The 21,983-nt window shown below is 42.8% G+C and overlaps 3 protein-coding genes across 3 annotated transcripts; 1 reads left to right on the plus strand and 2 right to left on the minus strand.

Annotated features, from left to right (window-relative positions):
* Positions 1-348: 348 nt before the first annotated feature.
* Positions 349-2,566, minus strand: gsta.1 (glutathione S-transferase, alpha tandem duplicate 1). Its single transcript, XM_056610232.1, has 7 exons — positions 2,458-2,566; positions 2,232-2,332; positions 2,046-2,097; positions 1,583-1,715; positions 1,304-1,445; positions 880-1,005; positions 349-695 (listed from the first exon to the last, which is right to left on the minus strand). Exons 2-7 carry the CDS (start codon positions 2,316-2,318, stop codon positions 555-557), a joined length of 681 nt encoding a protein of 226 aa, XP_056466207.1. The 5' UTR covers positions 2,319-2,332; positions 2,458-2,566; the 3' UTR covers positions 349-554.
* Positions 2,567-3,225: 659 nt separating this feature from the next.
* Positions 3,226-11,893, minus strand: LOC130404862 (serine/threonine-protein kinase ICK-like). The gene is made up of 14 exons (XM_056609799.1): positions 11,748-11,893; positions 10,946-11,199; positions 10,542-10,596; positions 9,455-9,576; positions 9,269-9,348; positions 9,024-9,156; positions 7,947-8,118; positions 7,516-7,683; positions 6,321-6,713; positions 5,510-5,709; positions 4,881-5,026; positions 4,517-4,633; positions 4,301-4,417; positions 3,226-4,125 (listed from the first exon to the last, which is right to left on the minus strand). Exons 2-14 carry the CDS (start codon positions 11,044-11,046, stop codon positions 3,974-3,976), a joined length of 1,956 nt encoding a protein of 651 aa, XP_056465774.1. The 5' UTR covers positions 11,047-11,199; positions 11,748-11,893; the 3' UTR covers positions 3,226-3,973.
* Positions 11,894-12,847: 954 nt separating this feature from the next.
* Positions 12,848-21,721, plus strand: fbxo9 (F-box protein 9). Its single transcript, XM_056608818.1, has 13 exons — positions 12,848-13,105; positions 14,703-14,789; positions 15,019-15,150; positions 15,255-15,312; positions 15,488-15,581; positions 16,574-16,695; positions 17,872-17,986; positions 18,423-18,535; positions 19,037-19,127; positions 19,939-20,034; positions 20,276-20,369; positions 20,936-21,090; positions 21,250-21,721. Exons 1-13 carry the CDS (start codon positions 13,103-13,105, stop codon positions 21,356-21,358), a joined length of 1,269 nt encoding a protein of 422 aa, XP_056464793.1. The 5' UTR covers positions 12,848-13,102; the 3' UTR covers positions 21,359-21,721.
* Positions 21,722-21,983: the final 262 nt, after the last annotated feature.

Here is a 21,983-nt window from a genome sequence, read left to right on the forward strand (position 1 = left end):
CTGGACTGCTTTAGGTAATGCTGCTTTGCAGAAGCAGTTCTTGACAGCTCCTGGTATTTGGATAAAGCCTTATTCAGATTCAACTGAGTATCCTTGCTATTAGGCCGGAAGAAGTCCAGAAAATGTCCATATCTAAGAAAAGTCGGTATAGCTGGCTTTGTGTATGGCAGACTTAATGCTTATGCAGTATAAAAAGTTTGACTTTTATTGTACCCAAAATACTTGGAAAACTGCCATTCAATTATAATTGCTGTCACTAATAAAGGCTGCAATAAAGGTTTATGTGCAACACTTCAACATCAGCTGGTTACTAACGCTTTCGTATGGAATTGATGCATGCAGAAAATAAACTCAAAATATTCAATTTCATTCGTCTTTAATCATGACAAGCGTGTACAATTTAAAACTCACGTTTCGAAACTAAATTTGCTATTAAGCTAGGCGATTTCTTTCATAAGTATTGCATTATTGGAGAATAATAATTGTACCAATCACTACTCTACATAAGTCTGGCTTAATGAACTTAGCATTCGAGATGCTTAAGAAATGTGTATCTATTTAAAGACTGGCGATTTAAGATTGAAAACCTCCAAAACGGTTTTCACATAAGTATCGTCTGGCTGATGCTTCCTCTTGCTGCCTGGTTGCAGGAATCTCTTAATAGCTGGTTTCTCTGACATTCTGCCCTGGAAAGACTGAAAGGAAATTGATGAGTCAATATGCAATCAATTAAGCAAAAATCATTGCTTTTATTTGACCCATAATGTGGGGATACAATGCATTCTCAGACACTATATTTTGCAATTGACCTGTTGCTCAGTAGTTATGAAACGAGAAGCATGATTGGCAATTTCTTAGAAACATGTGGGTAAACTGCACCTTGATGTTGGGGAACTGAGCCAGAATGCCAGGGAACTTCTCCTCTAACATCAGGGAACACTCCATCAGCTGGACATCTGCACAGCTTAGCTGTCCACCCACCAGGAAGATGGAACCAGAGACCGCCTGCAGGTTAAATCACACATGCAAATGTGTTGGTTACTGGATCTTTTTACATAACAAATGCCAAATTAATAGAACTTCAAAAGCTTATTATGACTGACTCTTTTGGGGCTCAAAACATCACACTTGACCTGCTAATAACTTCAGTGGTTATAAAGGGACCCCATTTATATGCAGAATATGTTTAAGTGCAACGTTTGGGGATTTTGGAGCACTTAAGGCATGTGTTAATGGCATAAAACCTCCCCCCGAAGGAAGCAGCATCCCCTCTGTTCTTATGATTTACATGTCGTTTTGGTACCTTTTCAAACACTGGCAGGTAGCGGCCTGTTGCTTTTGTTTCTATCGTTTCCAGCTTGGTTTTCAATTCTGCAGGCGGTGTGAAGGGTAAAATCATGATCATCTCCATGAGATCGATCAGCCCCTCAGAATACATGTTGACCCTGAAAAGTAAAACAAATATAGATATTCATGTTATATTGACTGCTGCAAATAATGCTCCAAAAATGGCATGGCTGTTTAAAAAAACATCATAAGACTTTCCACATTAAGAACATGTATAATATTATTAATGTCATACATTGCCCGCTCTTTCATGTCTTTTCCATTTAGATTGTATTTCTCTGCAATGTACTTCAAGATTGCCTTTGTCTGAACAAGATGCATGCCATCAATTTCCACCAATGGGACCTGTTCAAACATGAGCACTCCATCTACCAAGAAACAACGTGAAACTATTTAGGGAAATCTTCAAAAACATGATTCAAAAATCCTTTTAACAAGTTACAAACACAAATATCTAACATATCAGAAACAGCATTGTGATAATAGGTGTCCTATTGGCTGCACAATAGGAAAAAAACATGATATTGTAGGTCAGAGGTAAATTAATTGTTAACAAGTAGGGTGAGTCAGCAAATATCCAATAGGCGGAAATTAAAGGCGGTTGCCAAATGTATAGAATATGCAAAGGTTAGAATTGTCAACCACAAGAGACATTTGCACGAAATGATTTATTGAGATTATTTCTGCATCCAATTTACCAGCCAGAAGTTTTTCGTACTGGTCGCGGCGTGTTAAATGCACTTCGTCAAACTGTGAATAGAATGAATAGAAATGGTATTTACTAGTAGCCTACCAATCGCGCAGTAGGCTATATGCATTATTAAACATTCCTTAAAATTCCCGAACCGTCATGCGTCCCAATCGTATGTCAAAGATTTACTCACCTCAACTTCAGCAACTGTAAGAAGCCAACGAATTGATTCCATTTTTCCTCTCCCATCGAAGTAGTGCAACACAACTTTTCCAGACATCGCTATTACAGGACCTTAAATAAATTTGTGACACAAATATGTTACATTATTGACATTAATAATATCTATATCTAAACATATATCCATTATGAAATGCAAAAAGGCTCTCTAGAGTCTACAAATATGTAGTTCTACAAACCTTAACCAAACTCGCAAAAAAAATAGTGAGCAATGAAGCGTGACAGACAGGGATACTTTTGTTATGCAACTGTTGATCTGGATGTCGACTGACCAAATACTCCGTTTCCAAGAGTGGGCAAGTACACTTGCAGTGGACCAATGGACTGAGAAACGTCGACATCTCCTGGCCAATGACAAATAGGCCAATTCGCATGCCATTGCGATGCATTGTGGGAATTATAACTAACTGGTATTTGTTTTAATAAATACACCTACGGGAACGCAACGACGATAATCGTCCATGTTTATTTAATTCTCACAATTCTTTCTTAACAATACATGCAAAAAAGTAATTAGCGTAATGTAAAACCTTGACTGAGACGAGTATGCACACAGAGAGGTATATAAACCCGCATCCCGCTTGTTCTCATTGGATGTGAGGGCGATCTGGCTGCGACATCTGTCACCCCATTGATCGCTAGGGTTGATTCGGCTGATCTGGCTGGCTAGGCGGGTGTCCCCTTCCTCCCTCCGTTCCATGTGTGTCCCTCCCGAAGCCCCGCGCTCGGTGCTAGTGGACGTATCCCGGCGGACGAGCATCGTTGGTATACCAGTAGCTGCTCCCCTGCTAGAACCTCCAAACAAGCTCAAGGCCCATTTGTAGGAGAAACGTAGGGAAGTCAAGCTCCAAGACTTCAGACACATCCAAATGAGGCGCTGCACGTGGCAGTCTGCCGTAATTTTTTAACCTTTTTTTTTTTTAAATAACATTGGTCGATTTAACCACCAAATAATTCACAGTAAACCAAGCATCAGTCAGCATAATTTCCTTTAATTTATTTGTCACTGAAATAAAGCACCGGCATAACTCGAAATTGGTGCCAAAGGTTGCATTAATAATGTTATAATGCGTCAAAACAAGTATAAAATACATTTTAATTATAAAAGTAATTAATATAAAATATAATGTCAAAAAAGTAACAAACAGATACACACGCACACAAAATAGTAAAATCTATAAATAAATTAAATGGTCATTCACTTTTTATATATTTTTTAAGACACAAAGTGAATACATGTTTATATTATCAATAATCTTTTCAAGCAGATCGGCAACTTTTCTGTGAAACTAAACAAATGATTGAAGGCCATAACAACAAAGGAAGGTCTGGTAATACTCTCTGGCCCATGTAAACTGGATAAAATAAAATAATGATATGTTGATACCATAAAAATAGTATGGCTTCAGTACAACTGATTCAGCACAGTAATATTAATAAAGAAATACGAATCAGAAACATTTTAAAACAGGTAAATTCTCCAGGCGAACTGGATACACTTAAAAAGAACACATCGCACAACATACTGTACATATTACACATCGAATAAAACCCAAGTTATTGCTATACAGAAGATATGTACAAATGCCATTGTTTGAGTAACATTACAAAAACACCTATGCCTACTCTTTGGAGGGAAAGAGTTTTTTTGAGGCACCCAGAAACCCCTAGAACCATGCAAGGTAATGAGGCCAGTCAGCGGTGCCCATATTTGGCGGACCAGTCTCTCCTCCCATGGAGGCTTTGTACGGGGGGGTGAGGCACCAGACCGGGGGTGCTTTTGCTGGCAGAGGGAGCGTAAGAGGAGGTGCCCACGTGACTGCGGTTGGACCTCCACGTTGCATAATCTAAACGTAGGACAAACAGGGGAAAGGATTGTTCAAACCACACTGAATCCACACCAACACAGAAATGAACACAAAGAGCCACAAAGAGAAAACAAAGAGCCACAGTCGGAAATGATAACAAAGATACATTAAAAAAACGCAAAGATAATACACAACCATCAAATGAATTACTAACTCGATGCTGTGTAACTTGGATCCAAGGTGGATCCCATTGGTGATCCTCTGTGTCCAGCAGAACCAAGCTCCTTTTTGAGATAGGTTGGCACGTATCCGCTGGGGATCGTATTGGTGCCTGCAGACAATTTGAAAAATAACAGAAGTTATTAATGCATGCCCCGTGTGAATGAAACAGGGGTCTGGGAAAGCTGTGGAAAACACACTGCTGCATTACCATGAGGGCCTCTGTTTGGGAGCGTTCCTCCAAAGGGAATGCTGTGGTTTCCCCACAGGTGGCTGCTACTCAAGTCTTTGTTTGAAATCACCGTCTGATTCTTTTTGGTACTGATTCCTGGAAGAAACCAATAAAAGGAAATGTAATATGATATGATAATGCAATAATACGTTGCTGTCGGAATAGTCTGACATTTAATCTGACGTTACAATTGCATAATGCACTGGTTTGTTCAAAAACAAGTTGCCAGTCATTAGAATATAAGACAATAATGTATGCAAAAACAAAACAATGGCAAATCAGATTCTATTAGGACTTATTCATACAAGTTTGAACTATTATTTATAATGAAATGTGCTGTTACCAGGTAAATATCTGGACTGCTTTAGGTAATGCTGCTTTGCAGAGGCAGTTCTTGAAGGCTCCAGGTACGTGGATGAAGCCTTATTCAGATTCAATGGACTCTCTTCCTTGCCATTAGGCCGGCTGAAATCCAGAGCATTTCCATATCTAAGAAAAGACGGTAATTACAAGACAGTGAGACGGTAGTTTATGTGTTGTAGAGAGGAGGGTTCAAAACATCTGTCTCAATAAGTACTCCACTGAAGCCAGTTTAAAGATCGAACATGGTAATATTTATAAAGCCAAAAAAAGTGTGAAATCACCGCACACTGGTAGGTTGATTTATTTATGTAAACGCATGGTTTACATAAGTAAATCAGCTTACCAGTGTGCAGTGATTTTACACTTTTCTCGCTTTATACTATTGCTGGCTGCACATCACCGGCACCTGAGAATCAAAAGGCTGTGCACAGGGACTTCGTTCATGTTAATATATATGTTTATGACATTTTGGATTTGTTACTTATTTGATATTTAGCGAAGCAGCTCAAAGACCTGGTGACATTCACTCTTCAACTTGGAACACAGTTGCACAGCAAAAACCCAATTGAGCTCCGATCTCTTGACACGCGCGTAACAAAAGGCCGGGACCTGCTGGCCGCCTCGGCTCCCTGCTTGGGCTTCTCCACGGAGTAGTGAGCTTTGCCCCCCAGGGGCAGCAGCTCGGTGTCCTCGTAGTCCTCCCAGTCGTCCGCCTTCAGCAGCCCCGTGCTGTGGCCCCAGCGCCGCCGGCCCGCCTTGGGCTTCGTCTGCAAGCTCAGGGCGCTTCCGTTCTCCGGATCCGGTCTCAGCTTCAGCAGGAAAAAAATAAAATGCTCAATGCACCGTCATTAACATTTTCATTTACATTTAGGGCATTTAGCAGACGCTTTTATCCAAAGCGACTTACAATAAGTACATTTGTCATAAGAAGTGAAACAATATATCGCTGTCGGTGCAGTAAAGATGTTCATAGAACCAAACCAAAGTACAAACAATCGCTAGGCTATCCCATTCCCCCTATACAGCACTGATAGCAGCTACTGCAGATGCTGCACAATTAAGTGCTATGTATAAGTACAACGTACATTGAGTGCGTACAATAAGTGCGCGCATTAAGGGCAGCTCCCAGGCTCTGGCACTCCCTTCCCTCAAAGACATCAGAGACTCAGAGTCCCTCCCAGTTCTCCAGTCACGCCTCAAGACCCATCTTTTCTCTACTACCTCCTCTACTGCCTTCTCTAAGCCCCCGCCCCCCGCCCATCCATACGTGCGTCAGCGCTGTATGTCTGTTGTTTGTTCTACCACCACCACCGCCCGTCAGTGTAAAGCGACTTTGAGCCATAGAATAGCGCTACTTAAATCCCATTTCTTATTGCTATCACCCCTGTGGCTAAACGGCTAATGCTGGGCCCGGGCTCACTTTGCTCTGGAGGCCTTTGTCCGTGATGTACGGGAGGTGGCCCTGCGGGGCCCGCTGGGCCTCCTGCGGCGTCGGGGCGTGGCCGGGCGGCTGCCCCCGCGGCAGCTCGCCGTGCCGCTGGTACGCGGCGGCCTGGAGGCCCGCAGACGGCGGCGGCGGCGGCGGCGGCTGGATCGGCTGCAGCGGCCGGGGAGGGTGGGGGGGGTGCTGGCTGGCGGGCGGCGGCAGCGGCTGGTTGGGGGGAACCGGCTGGAGCAGGAGGGGTTGCTGGTGGGGAATGTGCTGGGGCTGGGGCTGGGGCGCGACCAGGGCGGGCTGGGGCCTGCCCTGGTCCAGGATCTGCTGGGGCGTGCCCAGCGCCTGGCCCACGTAGAAGTAGGAGTAGCGGAGAGCCTGGGGGTGCAGGCGGAGAGAGGTGAGGGCACGTCTACCTGTGTCTGTGAGGACCCCACCCTTCCTGCTACGGCTGGTGTGTTATTGTAGCATTAAGCCCTGGATGGGTGAGGCCACTAGCTTAATGGGTACCACCCGAAGCTAGGAAGGCCCATTCAAGAGCCACCTTCCCTAATATGGCTCTGTCACACCAAAATTGTACCGGGGGCGAAAATTGTACCGCCTACGTAATCGGCGTGCGAAAATTCCAAACCTGCCTGGCAACTGACGATCGGTAACGGACGATCGCGTCGAACGTTGCCTGGCAACGGACGATCGCGTCAAACGATGTTGTGTATTATCTACATTAAATTAACACAAGCTAGCTAGACTACGATACACTTTAAACACTCAGTTTACTTGCTAAATTCGATTAAACAATTAAATACAATACAAATATAAACTACGATACATTTTAAACACTCAGTTTACTAGCTAAATTTGATTAAACAATTAAATACAATACAAAAATAAACTACGATACACTTTAAACGCTCAGTTTACTAGCTAAATTCAATACAATACAAAAATAAAGTAAAAACAAGTGTTATCTATATTATGTTATTTCGTCCTTCTGAGCGCAAATGTTTTCTGAAACCTGCCTGGCAACGGACAATGGCGTCGATCGATGACGCAATGTTTCGACGCGTATTACGTAGCAGTACAATTTTCGCCCCCGGTACAATTTTGGTTTTGACATCGCCTGTGTCATTGTTCAGTGCTTTTAAAGACTCGAGTCGACAGAAACACAACTTGACGTTACCTGGCTAGAAGCTGGCCTCTTCTTGGGATCCCACTGCAGTAGATCTCTCATCAGGTGGAATGCTTCAGCGCTGGCGTTGGGGATCAGCGTCCGCAGAAGGCTCGGTACACATTGGGGCCAGCGGAAATTCATGGAGCTTGCCAACTGGAAGCCCTCTGGCCAGTCATTCTGGAAGGTAGAGGACGGAGAAATAAAAAAAACTACCCACACTTACTGTGCTGTGGATGGGAAGATCCTGAAAGATAACCCAGAGTACGCCATATGTTGATGCATGATGTGTCTAAGGCAAAAGTAGTTAAAAACCATTGGCCATTGCAAGTAGAAAATCGAATAATAAAGGCTCCAAATGAAGAAATGATTGCGATGATGGCCTAGGTTGAGATGAAGTATGACTTTAACAGCTCGTTTATGTACACGGTAAACCTGCGTACCTTCTTGGGTGTTCCCAGCACTTGGCAGATTTTGAAGATGGTGTCTATTTCGCTGGATCCTGGGAACAGGGGTCTGAGTGTGTAGAGTTCGGCCATGATGCAGCCCACGGCCCACTGGTCTATGGGGGAGCTGTAGGACACGGATCTGAGCAGCACTTCTGGGGCTCGGTACCTAGGGGAAGGGGGGGGGGGGGGACACTAAGCTGCTTACTTGCTATCTCAAAGGTCTCTTTTCACAGGGGTCACATTGGGAGAAACCGGTATAATAATAATAATAGATTTTCACAGCGCTTTTCTTTGTACTCAAAGACACTTTACCAAAAAGGAATACATGCAGACGGTACAGACACTCAAACAAAAGACAAATAAACTGTCATGCTCTGTCTGTTTCCTTGTTTTGGTGTGTTTCCTGTTCTACTTTGGTATCTCTGTCTTGTTTCTCCCCAAGTCCGGTCAAGTTTCCCTCCTGTGTGACAACTGCCGCCTCCCCTAATGTGTGTCAGCTGTTACTCGTTGCGTGCCCTGTGTTTGGTATTTAAGCCCTTGTCTTTCCTTTGTTCCTTGTCGGATCATTGTAGTTTGTGGTGAGTTGTGTCTCCGGTGTTCCCCGTGTTACCTGTGTTCTCGGTGCTCCTTGCCATTTTCGTTAATAAATGATCCTTTACCCGAACTGTCTGATATTGGGTCCTACCTGCCTGCCTGCGACCCGCTACCCGTGACATAAACAACACTACAACTATAGACACATTAAGAGAGAGAGGGTGGAAGACGGCGGAGGATGATTTGCCAGATGTTGCAGGTGGTCCTGAAGAGATGGGATTTAAGCTGACTTTTGAAAAGGAGTGCATCAGCGTTTCGGATGGCCAGAGGGAGGGAGTGAGTTCCATGTATTGTACTGCAGTGGTAACGGATCAAACTAGCAAAGATGCCAGATGAACTACACCCTGACTTTGTTTACAACACAAAAATATTCTTGCACAAAAAAAGTGTTCCCCACTGGGATAGGGCGGCGCCTATGAGAGCACAATACAAGATAAGATCTTGTTCCTGTTGAAAAACAGGGAAGAGAAGTCTTACCATCTGGTAGAGACATAGTCTGTGTACGGAGGGCGAGATCTGATCTCCCGAGCCAGCCCAAAGTCTGCTATCTTCACCAGCTCTGGTCCGATGCACAGGAGGTTCTCAGGCTTCATATCTCTGTGGAAGAACCCTACACAGGCCACATTGTATGGTTAACCCGGGGGCGTAAAGTAGATTTAGCATTAGAGTGGAGAATGCACACAAAAATAAATGGTTGCTCAAGACACCAACATAAGACGCACCATGTTTGTGAATGAATGTAAGCCCTTGAAGTATCTGAAACATAATGTTTCTTACAGCAGATTCAGGAAACAAACGAGCCCTGGCAAAAGAGGAAATCAGATCAAAAACTGAATTGATAGATTTCAAATATATTTGAACAAAGGTATGGTATTCATCATGTCAAACATAAATCAATGAATACATACCTGTCTTTCATTAGCTGATACAAGTTCTCCTTCATGTACTCAAATACAAAGTATAAGTGGTCATTCTCTCGAATAACCTCCTTGAGTTTAACCACATTGGCATGGTTGAGCTTCTTTAAGGACTGAAAGTGAAGAGAAAAAGATGAGATTACCAACCTTCACCAGAAGCTGACCATATTCAAGTATGTGTCAACATGCCGGACACAATACTGAACCACTGCAGCACATTTTGAAAGCTTGTCTATTTTTATACAAAGAATTATTCAAGAAAAGTATCTTCATTAAACACTCCAAAAGTGGAGTTATACTTTCGGCAGGAGCATAACTTTATTTCAGATCAGAGAAAGTGAAGAGATTTACTTTAATCATGCACTGGAGTGATATAGGTTTAACAATTCTACATTTGGTAAGGGAGAAGCCACAGCAGGTTTGGGAGCTTTTCTTATGGTTTAACAGGCTGTATTCAATAACCGCACGGAGATGCTAAAGGGCTGATTATGGTTCCACGTTTACGCAACGCAATGACCACTTAGACGCCTTCCTGAACCATTATGGTTCTGCGTTGGATTTTAGTAAGCCGACCAATCACAGCCTTTGCTGCTGCGTCGCCTCAACGTAAGGTTAACACTTTTGGGAGGCGCACGTCAGGCCCTTGCGGTGGACGCAAGGAGAGTCCGCAAGGACGTAAGGGGTCCGTAAACCCCCTTGCGTTGCGTGAACGTGGGACCATAATAAGCCCTTAAGGGCTAGGCTACAACGTTCTAAAGGGAATGGTTCTGCCGCTTTAACTTCTAAAGAGGAAGGCAAGGGACAGAATCCAGAGATAATAGCCAAACGCACACAAGAATCACCTTCTATATTTTCTGTTTTGTAATTGTGAGCCTTGGGAAAATGTTAATCATTGTTGATGAAGGACAGGGGTGGGCAAAAAAACGAATTAAGGTCAGATGACATAATCCACTTGCATAATAGTAAAATCATTATTCCTGAAGAAAGAGTTCAATTGATTCCGCCTACACACTTACATACAGAATGTTTCTGTTAATAACGATTCTCTTGATAAAAACAAGTTAAATGGTTAACTTACTTTGACCTCACGAAGATTCATGCATTCTTCCCAGGAGTAAAACTTCCTCTTCATTCTGTAAAAACATAAAATCAGGGGTTGAGAAACAAAATGTCAACACACGGTTTGAGACTTGAGAAGGCCTCGCTTTATTCTACTCCTGTCTTTTTCCACCCGTGGTACTTGGGATTTCGTTCTTGAAATAGACACAATATCACAAAAATGGAAAAATGATAGAAAGTTGTACATAAATCATAGTTAGTCAGAAAGATTATTATTATGGCTTGTTATTATTTAAAAAAAAACTGTCATTTTGTGAATTGCTGACTTTTTCTTTCCAATTTCCCCACTGGCCAGTGTGTGTAAATGAGGGCAGTGCATGAATGGTGGTCATTAGGAATTGAATGAGGCTCAATAATACTCACTTCTTTATGGCAACCAGCTCTCCCGATTCCAGACTGCGGCCGAGGACGACTGAGCCGTAGGTTCCATCCCCCAGCTGTCTGATAGTCGTGTATCGATTCATTGTGAGTCCCCTACCACAACATCGTCTATGAGTAGGCTATGGTGATGTTTATTATATTCTACTGCCGAGTGTAACCAAATGTTGCTGGGACAACAGCAGTAGAAACTATCCAAAGCTGGCGAACGCATGCTGCCATATGCACCACCCTTACACCTAAGGGTAGGGAGAAGATTGTGAACACCATAAGTATGCTTATGATGAACATTTGTCATTTCAAAGTTATAAACAGACACTATTTAAATGATATAAAGACCATACATCAACTTAACAGGAAGGGGTTAAGTTACATTCATCCTGCATTCATTCGCTGTCATATTTGCATCTTTACATTATCATGTAATAGCAGTATTACATACTTGATACGTTGTTCATTACCAATTTATGCATTAAAACACTTCATTAAAAACATTGTCCATCCGTGTTTGGTTTTAATAATTGCTATGTATGATTATATTCATATAAAAACCTTGACGTTATATTTGATCGCATGGGCTAAACTAAACCAGACTCGTTGTAAGGTTGGTACGTTTGTAGATTTTTGGATTTAAGGAACAGTAATAATCCGGATTTTCTATACATACACTATTTGCAAACCGACTGTAAACACAAGTGTTTACATTGGGCTGCTTCTGTCTGATGGGGGCCGACTGACTAGGATGAACGTTAAATGAAATGCACACAAACACAAATTCAATCCTCACCCTTCTTCTGTGAATGCTATATGCAGCCATATCGTACTATCCGTAAACCGGAGGGATTAATTGTCATGATTAAAGTTGTGTATTCATATCCAGTCTCTGCTCACAACACAGCAGTGATTTAACGAACATTAGGTTCTGTATCCTCAGGCGGGATCATAACAATCTCGCGTTGTCTCGCGAGACGGTAAACCGAGTGATATAAAGAGATGGTGCCGCCTAGTGGCGGGCGACCAACACGCATGCACAAGTGTACAGAATTGGATTATTTTTAGGTAAAACATTACACTTAATTGGAAATGATAGTGTGTGTGTGTGTGTGTGTGTGTGTGTGTGTGTGTGTGTGTGTGTGTGTGTGTGTGTGTGTGTGTGTGTGTGTGTGTGTGTGTGTGTGTGTGTGTGTGTGTGTGTGTGTGTGTGTGTGTGTGTGTGTGTGTGTGTGTGATTCTACTTATCCAATGGATGAATAATCCTACGATATGGTATATAGAACACTGTCTGTACAAAACGTTGCTGAGGATAATATCAAAAAGAAAACATACCTTTATTTTGTAATAAATTATATGTTGGAAGGTAAATCACAAGTATCTGAAGTCATAACCTTATTGAAAGCGTCATTCACTCTGTAATAAAATATCTGTAACAAAATAGGAAACAAAACAGTCCTTGGTTTCCGGCCCAGGATCTGTGCCGCCCCCCCGAGAAGTTTAGCCATAACATTGCAGTATTTCTGGGTCCTGGCTAAGCGAAACATTTACATACACAAATTGAACGTCCATAACGTTTCTAGCTTTGGATGAACATCTTCTACATCCACGCCCTGGCAGTAGTTAACCTCGTTCCTAGGGTTCCCTAAATGAGCGTTATTGGCGAGAGGGAGAGGGCGGGACTTTCAGTTAAACTGGCTTAGCGGTGACTGAGGGGGATGGATTTTCGACAGTGATAACCGTTTTTTCTCGTTAGGTTTAGTTTTTCAAAATCTTTTTAAATACGACGTATTTACTTTCTTGTAGTTGTTGTTATTCTTGTCATGGTATAATTATTATCTCTCCGGGGACTCTGTCTACGCCTGACGTACACAGCTGATAGGAAGTAAGAGACCGGATGTTGCATTGCAGTACACTGGGGTAACGCCACAAGAGGTATACGCGAAAATAAACACTGAAGCCAGCGCGTCGCCTCCTCTACCAGAAAGAGGACTGTTTTGGAAGCGAGTCCAGACATGGCAGCGTTTACTCGATCTCGCACATTTATTAGGAGTTTTGTCCGTTTCTCCGACCGTGACCTGTAAGGCATACTATCGATTATTCGCAGAGAGACAAACAAAGCACGCACGAAGAAACCGCAAGCAAGCCACTATGGTCAGTTCCTGTACTTGTAAACAATCTAGAAACGTGTGCAGAGAAACTTGGTGGTTAGCGTGCTATGTTGCTAGCCTCACCTGCGTGGCTGTACCTAAGCTATTTATTAACCCGTCTGTTGTTGTAGTTGGCATGTCTTCTTATTTTCAAGCTTGCATGCAGCTTATGCCAGGCTTGCATGCAAGCCAACCCCAGAGCAGTTATTTTAAAACCCATGAAGCTAAAGCCTTCAGTAGTCACTGATGTGCGTGAGGTGCGTGGACTCACGCACGGCGACTATACTGGAGGATAACATGGCTGTGTGGGAGGCAGCTGTCTGCTTTTAGATACCAGCCTTTAGCTGACCTTACAGACACAGATATAGTTATATATAGGTCTATTTACCTAGGAAAATGTATATTCATTAAAGAAAATGTGCATTATATTGCTATGACAGTACTGGGATAGGTTGGACACATCTGTTTGACATGTACTTTCTGTATTTCTTTTAATTATGAACATGGTAGGATCTTCAGGGCCATCCTCAAGATCCTTGTTATGATGCAGGGTCATTCTAATCGGCCATTGGTTAGCAAACGGCCATCAGGTGGCCTGTCAAACTTAAAGTTTTGATCCAAATGGCATGTGACACATGAATGGCAGAAATATTAATCATTTCTTAGGGGGTCCGGATAGTCCATTGACAAATAATGTTTTCTACACCATTACAACTTCAAGCTCATCCAATTCTAGCTAAGGGCCGCAGAATGCTCTTTGCGTGGCAGTTGTTATGGTACATACTGTATACATACTGTCAACATTTGGCTTTAAGGTGTACCACAAAATCAAGACCTTTCACGGACCAACAGATGCACATTAGATAAACACACATGCAGATGACTGAGCAAAGAGGGCCAACGCCCCCTTTATACACAATTATTTTAGCAAGAAGCCCATGGCATTTGGGAAAGTGGCAAGAAATGTGATTATTTAGCAAACACAAATAAATAAAAAACGTAAACCTTATTACGAAAGTTATGATGGGATGCACACAAAGCAACACTATTTGGGCTATTGTTAATCCAGGATGTTATTTAAGTGGTGTTGACACCCTTCTCAATCGGACTGTAATCAATGACTCGAGCACGGAAGAGAATGTTTTGAATAGCCTTTATCCATCATCAGGTAACGACCAGAAACATGGCCGTTGACCCCGGAGGTAAATTGTCCTCAGACTTTAGGCGTCGGTTTCCGAGTTGGGGTTAGGATTTTACAGCACTAGTCTACAACTCTCTTGAGTCTTCTCCATATCGCCAGCAAAATATCCCGTGATGCTATTACACGTTGGTTATTTATTTATAGTTATTTATTTTTTTTAGTTGACACTTTTATTGAAAGTGACTTCCAGTGAATATTTGGAAGTCGTGTTTCGAATGTCAGTTAAGTGTTATGTAGCCGCAGGTTAGGCATGTTGGTCAAGGATTGTACAGCTTGGTTGTTGACTTTGGGGAGTCAAGCCAGAACCTTTCATTCAGGAGTCAAACACGCTAACAACTGCACTGACCTCCTTCCTATATCCAATTTAATATTTTAAGTCATCCATGTTTCTTGCTTGCAGGCAGAAGAGGAAAATGCTAATGTGGTCGGTGCAAATGAAGACGAAAATGAAGATGAAGATACAGGTCCAGATGGCCCCAAACTCAAGGCAAGATTGTTTGCGATACTTTATAAGTAGTTGAAGCATTTCTTTTTTTACATCGAATAATCCATATGTGTTCTAACATTCCAGTACAATGACGAGTTTCACCGCATTGTTTAAAAGGGGTTGGGGCTGCAAAAGGCAGCAAGAACATTGTAGTGTGCATTGCCTTGGGCAGGTCCTTAAACTGGAAACCATACGTTTAGCCTAACTTTTCATCATATTTCCTGTTCAGCTGGAGCTCAGTGTCTTCAGAGCTCAGTGGATGTCTGAGCTGAATCCCAATGCGGGAGAGACTGGGTCGGGCAAAGGCTCATCGAGGGCCTCCGATCTAAGAATGGCCCAAGAAGCGGCATGCGAGCGAAAGGTAAGCCTGAATTGTTCGGTATAACTAGAAGGCTAGTGCATTCATTTGAGCCTTTGGTTCACGAGAGACAAACTGTACGTGCTTATTTGGATGTTTAATCTCAGGCTAGGGAGCTGTTCCTGAAAGCCGTAGAAGAAGAGCAGAGTGGAGCGGTTTATGAAGGTATCAAAAGGGGGGAAGAGATCCAAAATGCTTAACAAATCATTTTTGGGCAATGTGCATGTAGGTAATAAATCTTGTATATGCAAAAAAATCTTGTCATTAGGATACAGTTTTCACAAGCTCCACTCGATTAGCCACATGCATGCTTTCATCACCTTTCATGTTGTACTTCCAGCCATCAAATTCTATCGCCGGGCCATAAAGCTGGTGCCGGATATTGAGTTTAAAATCAACTACAACCGCACCGATAAGGAGAAAGGGGAGAACAGGTATGCTCTTTCACCTCTGATTCATTAATACACCTTTATAGGGCATTTAGCAGACGCTTTTATCCAAAGCGACTTACATCGGTTAATTCACACATTGACACACCGACGGCAGAGTCAACCATGCAAGGCGACAGCCAGCTCGTCAGGAGCAGTTAGGGTTAAGTGTCTTGCTCAGGGACACATCAACACTCAGCTAGGAGGAGCTGGGGATCGAACTAGCAACCTTTCAGTTACAAGACAACTGTTCTGCCTCCTGAGCTAAGCCGAAACACTTGGCCTCACCTGAATGAAACATTTTGAAACTCATTCAACACCTAACCTTTTCTCAGGGTCTCTGTTATAGTTTAATGGAAGCTGTTAAAGGGGACCATGATACCACCAGGTGTGTGAGAGTGATTAGCAGTTTTGAAAATCTGTGTCTTCTCATATCACAAGTGGGCGTGTCCAGCTAGATGTGTGCTGGATAGATGAGCAACATTTGCTACAGTCCACTGGGTAGGCTGGTAGACTGATCTATCCAGCACACATCTAGGTGGACACGCCCACTAGTGATGTCAGAAGACGCAGATTTTCACAACGGCTTGTAACTGCTAATCAAACTCACACCTGGTGGTATAATATGTCACCTTTAAAGCTGTTTGGCATGACATAAACCAATAGTATTGTGGAAAGGCTAATGGCAGTTAAGCAAGCACGTACAACATTTAAGAAATTCCCTAAATTCCACCTCTCTCCGTCTCGTGAAGTGTAAGCCAGATGCTGTCTTTCCTTGAAGTTTTAAACTTCCAGACATTTCTGGTTTCTTCACCTTCCTATTAGCTCAACACGTTTATCATGTCTATTATATGAACAGTTTTTATGGAGAGAAATAAAACGACGACCGTGGGTTAGAACAATGGTTAAAACCAAATGCACAAAATGCATTCATTGATACTTCTTGGGTATGAGAAAAAAGAAATTGATTGAAACTGAAAAATGGCAATCATTTCTAGTTCGGCAGGATTGGCCGACATAGAAGATCTCATTGCCTACTTCCAGCAGCAGCTGACTCTGGAAGATGCCTGGCCAAAGATATGCCAGCCCGAGACAGCAATGTCTGAGATGCACATTTCTGGTAAGTTGGGTTCTTCCCACTGAAAAGAAGAGGCAGGTGTTGGCTTTGTTCAGATCCAGTGTGTCAGTGTAGTCTCTGCCAACAGGCCCTCTGATACGGAAATGACTTTGATTTGGTTGTAGCGATCATTTGTAAAGAGGAAAGACAAGTTTGTTACGACTGATGCAGCTAGGTAGAACCTGGTCTGTTTGCTAGAATAGGCGTTGGCTGTCTCATATTAGGCAAGGCAAGGCAACTTTATTTAGCACTTTTCATAAACAAGGCAGACTCAAAGTCCTTCACATGGAAACATTTTAATGCATTAAAATAAAATAGATAAGTTAAAGAAAGGGCTTTTGGTACGAGCAGGAGGAGTTGTTAGAGGATGGGGGGGTTTGATAAGTGTGTGTTCTGGAAACGTTAGTTTCCCTGTTCAATAACTGAAATAGGTCTTTCGGCAGAAGTTGGTACCCAAAACTAAACCGTTGGGATGAAACTTCACACCTTCATGTTATCAAAAGCAACCTATAATCATGTACCGATGTGCAATTAATCATTTGCTTTTAGCGCCGAGTGCTATCGAGATGAATGATCAATACTGTACATACAATATAACAAATATAAATAATTACAGGTCTATGATTGTAGTGTACGTCTATGGATGCAGCAAGAACACTGTCAGTGTTTCCCTGAGAAAATGTCTTAGTCAAGGAGGGGGGGTAAAAAAACTCCCTACGAGAGTTCTGTACTTTGTTATTGCATAGTAATTAAAAAATATTTACAAAAAATATATATATGTATATATTTTTTTATAAATATATATTTTTATACATTAGTAGTCAAGGCGGGGCCCTACCGTTGTTAAGGCGGCCGCCCTAACCATACAGTGTTGGGGGAAACACTAACTGTGTTGAGTAGCGGATATAGGCTGTTCCCTCCGCCACCTCCTACAACTTGTGGTCCCCAAGGTGACTATGACAAAGACACCAGAATGTGACCGGTTGAACTGATTTACTGGCTGACGAGAGATAAAAAAAATAAAACAAGCTTAAAACAATTATTGCAGATATCGAAGATTGACAGCTCTGTTCCATATGCATAAACCGTCTCCTTCTCTGCACTGCGGAGAGGCCTTCATAGTGACCGAAGGACGCCTCTTGATGCTCTGCAGTGTCCTCTGTGTCTGTGCACCCACAGCCTTACCGCCGGAGGTCTTGATGTACATCTTCCGCTGGGTGGTGTCCAGTGACCTGGACATGCGTACCCTGGAGCAGCTGTCTCTGGTCTGCCGGGGCTTCTACATCTGTGCCAGGTCAGCCCCCGTCCCCCAGACATGTGCAGTCGCGTTTCTGCATCCGTCCCTTTGTTTAAGGCCCCGTTTACACGAGGGCGCTTGCGGGTAAAACCGACAAAATATTTTATCGGAAGTGCCTTTCGTGTAGACGGTGACGGCGTTTTTGGGGCTTAAAAACGAAAAAATCTGAAACCAGCCATCATCCACACACACCGACACATCCTAATTGCCTATAACGATAATACATTTCATATTTATTGCCTATAACAACCATCCACTTCATTGTATTGCCTATAAAACCCATACATTTCATATTTATTGCCTATAACAACCATACATTTCATATTTATTGCCTATAACAACCATACATTAATAAATGAAGCTGGTATTGGAGCTGTCCTTAATCCCGATGGCCATCCTGACCGTGACTTCCTGTTCCTCCCGCTCCCCCCAGGGACTCTGACCTGTGGCGTTCCGCCTGCCTCAGGGTGTGGGGTCGCACTGCGCTCACCCCCTTCCAGTCCTGGAGGGAGATGTTCCTGGAGAGGCCGCGCGTTCGCTTTGACGGTAACGCGACTCGATGTTCTGATGGTCCACAGGCTTCCACGCGCTTATAGGGAAACCAAACCCCCATGTTGAGTTTAGATAAGAAAAACTTTATTGTCTGTCACAAGTGACAGAAATTGATCTTTGACAGGTAGGTTCAAGATTTAGGCCCCGCCCATTAACAAGTGTAAATAAAAAGCCCTTTCACCGACTCCTCTCGCTACAATCAGATTATAAGGGGGTTTAGCCAGAATGTGTGATAGATGTTAGCAGGTAACGTAAAATAGTCAATAACGGATACCTCATGCAATAGCATGGTTTTAACCTCTCCATCAGCTGGAGGCCATATAACATGTACGTCTTATCCTATGTTTTTAAATCTTGTGCATTTCCGTGCACACATCGATCCATAGCACTACTCTTTCACCCACCTGCAACTACGCCGCTTTTCATCTGAAATACATAGTTGATTTCCCTTTTTGACGAGAGGAACCTGTAGCTGACCGTGTCTTCTGCCTCCAGGAGTCTACATCAGCAAGGTGTCGTATGTCCGTCAAGGTGAAGAGTCCCTGGACGGCTTCTACCGGGCCTGGCACCATGTAGCGTACTACAGGTGGGGAGCCCAGGGCTTTGTGTGTGACGCCACCAGACCGTTGGCTACTGACCTGTTTGCGGCTTGACATTTACACCTAGTCATGGTGCAGACCCTTTTATCCGAGTCATACTGGGAATGATCAAAACATACGATCATAACCGGAGTGGACGCTTAAAAAAATTTGAAGATTGAAAAACCCCACAGCTGCGCATAGTAGGAGTTAGAAAACAAGGTATTCTTAATATCACTGTTCAGTGGGTATTATTTATCTTTATTTCAGACTCATATAGGTCCATCTACACGACAATACAACAGACAAAACAACAACAAACAAATAAGAAACACAACTAAAAAACATACAGACACTCTCCAATGCTTCCAGAGACTGGAAGTGTATCTGATGCTGCTTATCTTCGGCATGGTTAAAGTCATTATGATTTCATTTTTTGAGTCCATCAATCTCATAATAAAACTGTACATCAGATTCCTGAGCAATGCATTTAAAGTGGGATCACCACTGTTTACAAACAGTTGACTGGCACTTGTGCACCTTGGTAGCCTCAGCAGAATTCTTAGAGCATCATTATACGCCACTCTCAATTTGTTATATTTACTTTTACTGTATCTGCACCACAAGTGGGCAGCATACAGTGGAGTACAAGTAGAGGTAGAGGTTGTGCCCTTTGTTTAGGGATGCCTACAGGAAGGATGTGGAAATCGTAGGCTATCCGCCCCGGGTACTTGGGGCTGGGAGTCGGCCCACGGACCAGGTGAAGAGTCAACTGGGTGGAAGCTCATGGAGGCTTTGTTTGGGCTTGCTTTCCTCCAGGTACCTCCGGTTCTTCCCAGATGGGAAGGTGGGGATGTTGACCACGCCTGAAGACCCGTTGACTGTGATTCCTCGCCTGCGCAGTAAAAACACACGGTGATGTAATCCTCACGATGGACTCTCCTCAATGTCTTTTCGATGGTTTTCATTGGGCAGAGGGTTTCTGGGAAATCTATCAAATATTATTGATATGTGTTATTGGGATACATACATCTAGTTGAGAATTTGATGATATTTTTATATCTCATTATGTTTCACAACTGTGACTGCCTTTTAGTAGGAACCCAAACCGTAGTCAGTTGTTTCTTAATCTCTCATTATCTTCTTATTTTCCCAGGGTTGAATCGGTAATGCTCGGTTATTACCGGCTCTCCCAGGAAACCGACAATGAAACCAAAGTATTTGTTGTTGTGTCCAAGAAGAAGGAGGAGGTGAGTGTGGTGACATGTTTCACGGTGTGTGTGATGAAAGGGGGCTTATGATACCGCTCCTTGTTGGTTGGTCTTTTGGAAATTGTACAGTGATATTTGCTTTTGGATGGCCGTGTTTCTGCCGTGTCTCTGATGCTTTAGAATTTATTTTCATGCCGCTTAAAGTTCTGTCCCTAGTTCATAGATGAGGAAACCGTTGGCTGAGGAGAACCGTCAGAATTTGTAAATGTAACTTATTTTGGGCACCCCTCGATAAAAAAATTTGTTCTCGTTGTAAATGAAGATCACTTTACAAGGGACGCTCTGAATGTAGTATTTTGGGGATTTTATTTGAAAGAAAAACGATATTCTACCATTCAAATGTACTTCTTTTTTTTTGCACTTTTATGTTTAAAATAAGTTATAACGATTTGGTTTAAAATAATGTGTTTTCAATTCACACTCTAGGAAACTTGGGAAATTGTAGAGTATAGTTATGGTTAAAGGTGCCATATTTTACCACCAGGTGGATTACATGGGAAACATTCTACATGCTGTTTCACACGTGTTGTTCCGTTTGTGACCAGAGGGTGGCAGAAGTCCAAAGGAGTCGGTTCTGCAGGCGGAACCCTGCCCCTGCCCCTGAAGCTGAGCATAACTTCCATGTGGGTCTCAAGATCGCCTCCGGGGGGCGCCACAACAAGCTCAGCTGGATCCACCACTCCTGCCACATCACTTACAGGTAAGCCCCTCTGGGTGGATGAAATTCACTCTCCTGTATATGTAATTATAACGCTAAGATGATTACATAACACTGTTATCGTTGCACGAGATAAAGCTGTGCAGTTTCATTCAAATACCCGTCGAGTCGACCCTGAACATCTTTTAACTTTGTCTTTAGGCCAACTGGAGAAACGGTGGTCACGGTGTTCAACTTGGACAACATGTACGCACCTTTTTTATTTGCCCGTGTAAAGAGTTACACAGCTTCCTCAGAGGGGCCGCTGTAGGGGACACACGGGTGTGCGTGGGAGGATCTGAGGATCTTTCTACTTTTCACAGCATCATGAAGAATACACTGCTACAAAAAGTAGCTTTTTTCTGTACAGCGGAGTCTTTATTTTTATTGACTGAATGTTAGCTCCACATTCGTTGGTCCTCTCGGCATGTTTAGGTTTTAAACATAATGCCCTACTTTTACTGAGGATATGGAATGTATACAGTCGATGTAGGCGTGATCGTTTTCGGGCTTTCACCTAATCTTGGCTTTCTCTGTTTTTCCTGGTCAAATAAACGGTGTGGGACACGTTCTGTGACAGTCTTTGATTTGTGGAACATCTTTTGGGGCGTATATTCATTTTACAGATGCGGTTTCTGAAATAACATCACAGATTTCCTTTATTATTTCCCTTTATTAAGTAAAGCAGAAGTACAACATGAGGCTCAGGCAGAATTATAAATGAGTTCTAAACCAGGAGTACTTTTACTACATGACAGCTCTTAGTTAACCATCCACAAACCGGCTATTACACAACTGCCAGTTAAAGCCATCACAGTTACAAATTGTGTTGGACAGACAAGAAGATAAAGACTGAGCCAAACAAAAACGTGAAATAGATCAAGTTAAGTTCAAGG

The sequence above is a fragment of the Gadus chalcogrammus genome, chromosome 15, assembly GCF_026213295.1.
Source record: "Gadus chalcogrammus isolate NIFS_2021 chromosome 15, NIFS_Gcha_1.0, whole genome shotgun sequence".
Classification (NCBI taxonomy): Eukaryota; Metazoa; Chordata; class Actinopteri; order Gadiformes; family Gadidae; genus Gadus; species Gadus chalcogrammus.

Excerpts from the sequence above, each read along its gene's own strand:
- gsta.1 (XM_056610232.1), bottom strand. The coding sequence starts at position 2,318 with ATGTCTGGAAAAGTTGTGTTGCACTACTTCGATGGGAGAGGAAAAATG. Across the intron at positions 2,098-2,231 it reads TTACAGTTGCTGAAGTTGAG|TTTGACGAAGTGCATTTAAC; the intron begins GTGAGTAAATCT and ends TTCTATTCACAG. Across the intron at positions 1,716-2,045 it reads GTACGAAAAACTTCTGGCTG|ATGGAGTGCTCATGTTTGAA; the intron begins GTAAATTGGATG and ends GTTTCTTGGTAG.
- LOC130404862 (XM_056609799.1), bottom strand. The coding sequence starts at position 11,046 with ATGAATCGATACACGACTATCAGACAGCTGGGGGATGGAACCTACGGC. Across the intron at positions 7,684-7,946 it reads TGCTGGGAACACCCAAGAAG|AATGACTGGCCAGAGGGCTT; the intron begins GTACGCAGGTTT and ends TCTACCTTCCAG. Across the intron at positions 5,027-5,509 it reads GGAGCCGAGGCGGCCAGCAG|ATATGGAAATGCTCTGGATT; the intron begins GTCCCGGCCTTT and ends GTCTTTTCTTAG.
- fbxo9 (XM_056608818.1), top strand. Across the intron at positions 15,151-15,254 it reads AAGCGGCATGCGAGCGAAAG|GCTAGGGAGCTGTTCCTGAA; the intron begins GTAAGCCTGAAT and ends GTTTAATCTCAG. Across the intron at positions 21,091-21,249 it reads TCCTGCCACATCACTTACAG|GCCAACTGGAGAAACGGTGG; the intron begins GTAAGCCCCTCT and ends CTTTGTCTTTAG.